The sequence below is a fragment of the Nematolebias whitei genome, chromosome 15 (assembly GCF_014905685.2).
Source record: "Nematolebias whitei isolate Nwh7 chromosome 15, NemWhi1, whole genome shotgun sequence".
Classification (NCBI taxonomy): Eukaryota; Metazoa; Chordata; class Actinopteri; order Cyprinodontiformes; family Rivulidae; genus Nematolebias; species Nematolebias whitei.
The window spans coordinates 5,300,302-5,309,762 of NC_056512.1; the positions used below are offsets into that span (position 1 = coordinate 5,300,302).

Sequence of the window (9,461 nt, forward strand, 5' to 3'; positions counted from 1 at the left end):
GACCATGGGGCCAGCAGGACCATGGGGCCAACCGGACCATGGGGCCAACAGGACCATGGGGCCAACAGGACCATGGGGCCAGCAGGATCATGGGGCCAACAGGACCATGGGGCCAGCAGGACCATGGGGCCAACAGGACCATGCTGCTGTAGAATTATTTATTTTTCACTTTTGGTGCCTTGTTTCTGTATTTTGTTGCATGCTTTGAATAAATCCCAGTTTATGTTAGTTTATGTTGGTGCTCGCATCAAGCGTGTAAATTAGAGTCGAACAGAACCTGTTGTTGTTTGGTGTATTGTTTGCACCATTAGTGTTCATCTTAGATCTTTTAGCGTACTGTTTGACATTTGTTTAGCGTATATCTTAGTTTATATCTTAGATCCTTATTTACTTTCTTTTTGAACTTTATATTTTTGCTATTGTTGGATGTAACTGGGACCCTGTGCACAGTTTTGTTCCACCACATGTACCACATGTGATGCGAACTCTAAAAGCATCCCCGACACACAGTAGCACAGCTGACGGGTGCAAACACTGACCTACATGTCCGATGAACACAACATTGATGTGCTCCTTCTTGGGAGCATCTGGTTGGACAGGTGGAACCTTTGGCACTAGTATCTCCTCCTCCTCCTCCATCATCTCTGGAACAATCTCCTCCGTTGACGCCGACTCCGGACCCCGATCCATGCCTCCCGGCTCCTCCTCGTTCGGCTCTGCTTTTTTCTGGTCCCACGGCTCCTCTGATGTCATCTCTGCGTCACCGTTCTCCACAGGAACTTCACAAACACAAACATCATTTGGTCACTTTTAGAACATCATGTTGTACTGACACAAGCAGAGCGGGAGGGGCAGTTTAAGATAAATCAGAGGAAAGGTTACAAAATGCAAAAGTGAACTGACTTGATCATAAAGACTTTATGAATATGAAACTAAATGTTCAGTATTCCTGAAGGGATCCAGCACCTGTCATGTCAGAGTCTTGAACTAAGATCAACTGAAGCTGAGAAACAACACAGCTGAAACCATTTTCATCAAATTTAAAAAAGAAAAATATTAAAAAACTGTGTTTTATACTGACATCCGTGTAACAAGTGGTCGACTTGTTTTGCTAACAGCTAAACAGTCAGTCTCAGTTTTAGTCCAGGATGTTGCACCTTGCGTTGCCCTCACAATGTGTGTAAGAGACCATGCTCAGCTACCAATATTCAATTCAGTTCAATTCAGTTTATTTATAAAGCTCCAAATCACAACAAAGTTGTCTCAGGGCACTTTACAGGAACATTCACATAAAAGCCAATTAGTAAAGTTCTCTATCTAATGAATCCAGCAGACAAGTTGAATCTTGGCTTTGTTGCAGTCTCCCATCCTGAGCAAGCACAGTGGCAACAGTGGAAAGAAAAACTCCCTTTTAAAAGGAAGAAACCTCCAGCAGAACCAGCTCAGGACAAGAGACCATCTGCTTTGTATATTACAGCTCAGACCTGCATGACCCTTCATTTATACAGCTACTCTCATTGAGTGAGCACAACTCATCTTCAAGAGAGACGTGTTATTGGGAGCAGATGGGGGGGGGGGGGGGGGGGGGGTTAAGGGCCTTGTTCAGGGGCCCAGAGTGGGGCAAATGAGGGTGGAGACAGGTGTGGGTGTTTCACCAGTCCCACCCACATTTTTATGTTGACGGTACTGGGAGTTGAACTTGCAACTTTCTGATCACAGGCCCATCTTGTCTAACCGCTGCACCACCACTCCCCATTTACACAGATTAGTCTCGGCCATCTTGAAGTGGGTTGAGGTCAAAGGTTAATGAGCTGTAGATGTACATCTAATCATCACTGGGAGAGTTCAACACAGATCCCATCTGAATCAGTGCTCAGAGTAAAGGGTAGGGGTCAGTCTCACAAGAGTTGATCTTAACATATGTCAAATTAATTACCGTAATTTCTGGACTTTAAGCCGTTACTTTTTTCACAGGTTCTGAACCCGGCAGCTTGTACAACGCTGCAGCTAATTTATGGAGGGTTTTCATGGATTAATGAGCTTCCTGCTACCAAAAACTTTTCGCCTCGTCACACCCGGCCCTCACATTGCTGCCAATACATGTCTCTCTTGGGGGGGGGGGGGTGTCAGTCCTCATGACTCAATGACACTACCAGTATAAATAACAGTTTAAAAAAAAATCTGACCAGTGAAATTACCGAACAGGTCACAGTGAACCAATGAACCTTTGAACTAGCGTAAATCAAACGCTCTCATACCAAGTTCTTCAGATCAGTTATTTTGCGCTTCGTGCACAGACCCTCATCATGGAAAACACGAAGAAATGCTATGATGCAGCTTTCAAGTTAAAGGCGATTGATCTGGCTGTCCAAGGAAATAGAGCTGCTGCACGTCAGCTTGGCAACAACGACTCGATGGTGAGACGTTGGAGACGGCAGCGTGGTGAACTGAATCTTTGCAAAAGGACGACAAAAGCTTCCAGTTGTTAAATAAATAAAAAAAAGAAAAAGCAGATGACCTGAACTTGAGAACGTTCTTGAAGACGAGTGAACACAGAGAGCAGACGGCCGAGGTGTTTCCACCGTGCAGATCCGACTGAAAGACAAAACCATCACCACCAAAAACAAGATTGAAGATTTTAGAGTGAGACCATCGTGGTGTCTCACATTCATGAGACGAAAAGGCCTCAGAGCACAGCGATCAGTGACCTTTCCTGGCAGGCTGCTGGATTTATTGTTTTTAACCAGCCGTGTTGCCGGCACTGTTCAGAGAAAACCTGACTGGACGTACGTTACCAGTACATACTTAATTAAAAGTTTTAAAAATCTTTCTGTGTAAATATCTTGTTACATGTACACCCTCAGTTTATATCGGTACAAAATTGTTTTAGTTTTTTTTTTTTTTCATTTAGTGGGCATGGCTAATTTCCAGTTGCAGTCAATAGTCCAAAACTCACGATAACTTTGACTTTTGTTTGTTAGCTAAGGTCGCTCTGATGTGTTGGCCATCTTAAATAACGTATTTCAAAAGTTAATCCACTGTTGATGTACATCTAAAGAACAATGGCAAAAAAACAACATTAAACAAGCTTTAAATGTGAGTTTGTTTACTTGTAAAATGATGCATTATGGGTAATTGTTCCAGCTAACATGCTCATGGTGGTCCTGGCTGACCTGTGCCATGTTAACCAGTGCTGGGTTCCTGTACACCAACTGTACCAGAGGTTACAAACGAGCACTACATGTAATCTGTGGAGGAAATGATGTCAGCAGGTGATGAGCGTTAGGTTTTTTACTTCAACAGAACAATCACACATTGTGTTGCTTCAATATGATCGTGTACGATACACATAAGTCACAGTTTAGCAGCAAACAGCTCAACAAATGCAGAGCACAGAATTCAAAGTGAGCCTCTTCAACGTTCCTGAATATTTTGTCGTTGACCACGTGTGTTTAAAGTAAAAATGAAACACTCCCTGAAACTGTGGCAGAGCAAGACAAAGAAAACAAACACAAGCTTCTGCTAATCCACTGCATCACTCAGTTCTGCCAGTGTTCAGTGGCCAAAACCAACGAAGCTATAAACTATGTTGCAAACTAGCATTTCATAAGGTTCACTCAGTCCGGTCCGGTAAGTTCAGAATGGCTATCCCAAGAGCGGTAGCTGGACTCTCCACTGTTTGCTATAGTTTCAGGTGTCGCCATGTTTCAAAGATGAAAGTCACTGAAACAGGAGAGAATGAAGGTGACCGCTACCAAGAAATGAGTCCGGAGCGAGGAAGAAACTCGAATCTGACAAGAGCACAACCACTGAAGACCAGTTGGTGAACAGCGTTCTTGAGGGACTCTTCAAAAAGTTTGGACAAGTCGTGAGGGTCCCGAACTGTCTTGCGTTTGTCACAGAGGGTTGTAGTTTTGTTGCTCCATCAGTAAACCAAAGCAGAACCCACAAGCCCCAAACAGCAAACCCAAACTGAAGACTTTGTAAACGGCTTCAGTTCTGGGACGCGTCCAGGCTGCCGACCTGAAGAGGCTCTTCAAGGACTGATGATCTCTTCAGGGAGCAGAAAGTGAACTTTAGAGCTTTGAAGTGGTGTGTCCCCCATTACAGAAACTAATGTGTTCTTTATCACTCTCCTGTCGTTTTATATTAAACATGTAATGTAGATTCATACGCCGTGAGAAGAGAAGGAATCTGTTCCCGTTTTCTTCTCTCATGGGCTCCAGAAGCCCCCTCATGACACAAGGTCCACACACAACTGTCTCTTTCATGGGTATGCATCAAGTATTGTGCAATAGGTCAGACCGTTGCTGTGGGCATGTTAATATGCAAAAGTAGGTGAACTACACCACCCTCATTTAATATCAACTGCTCTGCTGAGGAGCAGCTGGCCGAGGCCGTTAGAAAGTTCAGCCATCGTTACGAGTGTTCCTCTGTTGGAAACGGCTGCAGTGTCTTTGTGCCTAAAGGCTCGTGCTGCGTCAGCCTCTGTAATGACAATGTCTGGTCATGGTACGGGAAGCAAACATCTGTGCAGGGAAGGAAGTGGCGACTAGAGCTGGGGTGGGTGAACGTCTCATTAGGAGTTTCTCACTGAGTATAAAATGTTCATGCGGACAAGAATGTGTCACAACTACAGGTCCTTCTCAAAAAATTAGCATATTGTGATAAAGGTCATTATTTTCCATAACGTAATGATAAAATGAAACTTTCATATATTTCAGATTCATTGCACACCAACTGAAATATTTCAGGTCTTTAATTGTTTTAATACTGATGATTATGGCATACAGCTCATGAAAACCCAAAATGCCTGTCCCAAAAAATTAGCATATTTCATCCCACCAATGAAAGACAAGTGTTTTTAATACAAAAAACACCAACCTTCAAATAATCATGTTCAGTTATGCACTCAATACTTGGTCGGGAATCCTTTTGCATGAATGACTGCTTCAATGCGGCGTGGCATGGAGACAATCAGCCTGTGGCACTGCTGAGGTGTTATGGAGGCCCAGGATGCTTCGATAGCGGCCTTAAGCTCATCCAGAGTGTTGGGTCTTGTGTCTCTCAACTTTCTCTTCACAATATCCCACAGGTTCTCTATGGGGTTCAGGTCAGGAGAGTTGGCAGGTCAATTGAGCACAGTAATACCATGGTCAGTAAACCAGTTACCAGTGGTTTTGGCACTGTGAGCAGGTGCCAGGTCGTGCTGAAAAATGAAATCTTCATTTCCATAAAGCTTTTCAGCAGATGGAAGCATGAAGTGCTCCAAAATCTCCTGATAGCTGCTGCATTGACCCTGCCCTTGATAAAACACAGTGGACCAACACCAGCAGCTGACATGACACCCCAGACCATCACTGACTGTGGGTGCTTCACACTGGACTTCTGGCATTTGGGCATTTCCTTCTCCCCAGTCTTCCTCCAGACTCTGGCACCTTGATTTCCGAATGACATGCAAAATTTGCTTCATCCGAAAAAAGTACTTTGGACCACTGAGCAACAGTCCAGTGCTGCTTCTCTGTAGCCCAGGTCAGGCGCTTCTGCCGCTGTTTCTGCTTCAAAAGTGTCTTGACCTGGGGAATGTGGCACCTGTAGCCCATTTCCTGCACACGCCTGTGCACGGTGGCTCTGGATGTTTCTACTCCAGACTCAGTCCACTGCTTCCGCAGGTCCCCCAAGGTCTGGAATCGGCCCTTCTCCACAATCCTCCTCAGGGTCCGGTCACCTCTTCTCGTTGTGCAGCGTTTTCTGCCACACTTTTCCCTTCCCACAGACTTCCCACTGAGGTGCCTTGATACAGCACTCTGGGAACAGCCTATTCGTTCAGCAATTTCTTTCTGTGTCTTACCCTCTTGCTTGAGGGTGTCAATGATGGCCTTCTGGACAGCAGTCAGGTCGGCAGTCTTACCCATGATTGTGGTTTTGAGTAATGAACAAGGCTGGGAGTTTTTAAAAGCCTCAGGAATCTTTTGCAGGTGTTTAGAGTTACGTCGATGATTCAGATGGTTAGGTTAATAGCTTGTTTAGAGAAACTTTTCATGATATGCTAATTTTTTGGGACAGGCATTTTGTGTTTTCATGAGCTGTATGCCATAATCATCAGTATTAAAACAATTAAAGACCTGAAATATTTCAGTTGGTGTGCAATGAATCTGAAATATATGAAAGTTTCATTTTTATCATTACATTATGGAAAATAATGACCTTTATCACAATATGCTAATTTTTTGAGAAGGACCTGTATATATATATATCTCTCTCTCTATATATATATATAAGGGGTGTACCGTTACACCCCTACTAATTAAAAACCCAAATTTGCGAGAAAATGGGCAAATTTCTTATGTGCTTATGTGTGACTGAATTTTAAGTGTTATGTGCTGTGTGGTGGCATTTCAAATGTACTCGGCCTGTTTTTGTGTGCACAGCTTGTAAAACTGATTCTGTTTTCCAAGTCTACCCATCTCAACTAGTTCTGTACCCACTTTGGCAGCAGCTTGAATGTACTGGAGTACTTTAGAAATGAAGATAGTCAGACTTGGACTAAGTTTTCCAGTTCTTCATCTTCAGTGTGGCTTTTAGACTTGGACATGTGCCAGATATTTTCTGTCAGAGGAGAGCTCCAGCACCGGAGTTAAAATACAGATTTAGAGACGCATGCGACAGCTGACTCTTTTGAGAGAGAATTTGCAGCACAAATTCTTTGAACATGTTCAAAATTCAGGTGATAAGACTGTGGGCCTCTGCGACTCACGAGTATATTGAGAACCACTGCAAACACTGAACATTTCAGACCCCGCGAGAGTCACAGTCCAGTGAGATACTACCTCAACTGTGACACAGAGCATTTGGCACCAGGTTAAAAATGTCAATGGAAGAGCTTCAGTGGTTGTTGAGCACTTGTAATTTCTAATGCTGCCGTGTCCTAAAACATGACGAGCAGCACCATGAATGCAGGTTTTGATAATCCCGTGGTTACAGTTTGTGTCACAACAACGAGGAGTCCAGCAGCAACATGTACATGATACAAACAAGAAGACAGACTTCGTACATACCAGTGCTTTCCGACACCTCCATGGTCAGTATTTTTTCATCAGCAACTGAAAGACAAATAAGAGCCTGGTGTTTAGGACCTCCTGATTCACATCTGAACCACTTTGGCTATGGCTGCCTCAGACAAGTCAGCGGGGGAGAGGGCGAACCTCAGAAACCCTCTGAGCACCATCCGACTGGTTGACACTATGTAAGGTGCTGCTGATAAGACTGAGCTAGTTGTGGCGCCTCGGACTGATGAAGTCTTTTGGGTGAAAGACAAAACGTTTCATCAACAACACGTCCAGATGACCCAACTTTGTTGGACCTGGTGTTTAGGGTATTTTTAAAAATGTTTGGCCTTCTCTACCTTTTGGCAGAACAAGTTATAAAAACAGGTTTGAAGTTTGTTGGTTCAGAGTTTCAGTCATTGACATGACAAATCCTAAAAGATCAAAAATGAAACCAAGTGGACTTCACTTCACATCCAGGGAGCGTTCACGTTTCAAACCTGGACACCGTGAAGTTCCAGGTTTGTCTTCAGTTCACCTACAGTAGACCAGGCTATTCAACACAACTGCTCAGGGGCCACAGTCTCTAAAAGCCAGCAGCTCAGGGGCCGGACATCCAGCAGTCATTACTGTAAAGTTTTCAATGATCTGCCACCTTTTAAATTTGTTTCAGTGTTTCCCCTACCATCATACAAGCGGGGTGCCCCACCCTGTTAACAGAACCGCACCAACTATCGAACCAAACTATGCACCCTCCACCACTCCTGGCGCAATATAGCTAAAAAGCTAACGGCATCACGCACGCTGCCTCTTCCCTCATGCTGAGCCTCCCTCCACCCTGCTCTAAGCTGCCGGTGCAGCTCAGCTGTGGCTCTTAGTTCCACAGTCCATGGACCAAGACCAGAGTCAGTAAGCTGTTTGGTGGAAGAATCAGTTTTGTGTTGTTTCCTCGACTGATGAAGCCTTCTGGATGGAAGGTGAAACGTTTCAGCACACAAAAAAAAAGAAACCATCCAGAAGACCTGACTGAAAACGGTTCTCCCAAGAGTTTGTGCACAGAGAACATCCTCGAAGGCCATGAAAGAACGAAGAGACGTCATTTTTGTCATACAACCACAAAAATAGGAATATTTACACCTTGCAGAGTATTGGATAGCTGTAAGAATAAAAACTAAACATAACGGCACTTCATTCCTTGTTTTACGAGACAATGCTGCTCCTCATCAGCTGAGATTTTAATGAGCGGGCTGTACGCAGGCCCATTCTCAGGAGCACAGGTATCCAACACGACGCTGAATAAAAACGGCACAGGTCCGTCACTAGGTGCAGACTCAGGAGCAATGTTGGGTCCAAAAGTACATTACGATTTGTTTAAGGGTCATCCCCTGGAAAAAGTTTGAGCTTGTGGGTTGAAATAGTGCGAGTCCACACTGAACATGACAATTACTCAGAACTTTAGTAGTCATCCAGCTGTTTCACTTCTTATTATTCTGAGAAATAGTGATGGCATGACTTAAACTTTGCAACAACAAAAGGTGCTGGAAGTTCTTTAAGGCATAAAATAATTTTCCAACAGACCACTGGTTTGGTTTCAGCCACCAATATTCTACAAGTTTAATAATCAAACTTTTTTCAGCAAAATGATCCAATGATGAGAACAATTTTACTTCAGAAATAAACTCCTGTGTTTCCCTACCTCACTTGCCCTGGCAGGGCGCACAAACGCTCCAGGATTTTTGTCGGGGGGGAAGGGGGGGGGGGGGGGGGGACTGTGGGTCTCCCCCCATCTGTCTTGAGACGCATTTATGTTGTGCGGTGTGTGTACTGGCAGGTTTTTATTTTTGGGGGGGGGGGAGACAGCTCAGAGTGAGGAAAATGGAGCACTTCCTCTGTAGCTTTTTAGCTAGTGAGTCTGTTAGAGCGGCTAGCTTAGCGCGGTCAGTAGTTCGGTTCTGTTGCCAGGACAGGGAGCCCTGCTTGTTCAAAGGTACAGGACACACTGAACTCCATCTTTAAGTTGAAAATGTATTTCTTGCAAGTGATGAAATAAATATGGGGAGTGGTGGCGCAGAGGTTAGAGAAGGTGGGCCTGTGATCAGAAGGTTGCTGGTTCAACTCCCTGGACCGACAACATCAAAATGTGGGTGGGAAAGATGAAACACCCACACCTGACTCCACCCTCATTTCTCCCACTCTGGGCCCTTGAGCAAGGCCCTTAACCCCCACAATCTGCTCCTCTGGGCACCCTAGATAACAGCTCCCTGCTCCACACAGAGGCTGTGGTAGCTCGGTGGTCTGGTTGCATCAGCAAGGAAATCCAGTGTCTCTGCGTGTCGCCTCTACGTGTCGTCTCTGCGTGTCGTCTGTACGTGTCGTCGGTGTTGTCTCTGCGTGTCGCCTCTACGTGTTGTCTGC

At 44.7% G+C, this 9,461-nt stretch overlaps 1 protein-coding gene across 1 annotated transcript in view; it reads right to left on the reverse strand.

The window, feature by feature from the left end:
- Nucleotides 1-9,461, reverse strand: part of gspt1l (G1 to S phase transition 1, like) — a 40,340-nt gene that overhangs the window by 29,478 nt on the left and 1,401 nt on the right. Inside the window, exons 2-3 of the mRNA XM_037689357.1 lie at nt 7,059-7,103; nt 540-779 (exon numbers count right to left, since the gene is read on the reverse strand). Coding sequence (XP_037545285.1) covers nt 540-779; nt 7,059-7,103 — 285 coding nt within the window. The remainder of the gene's footprint in view (nt 1-539; nt 780-7,058; nt 7,104-9,461) is intronic.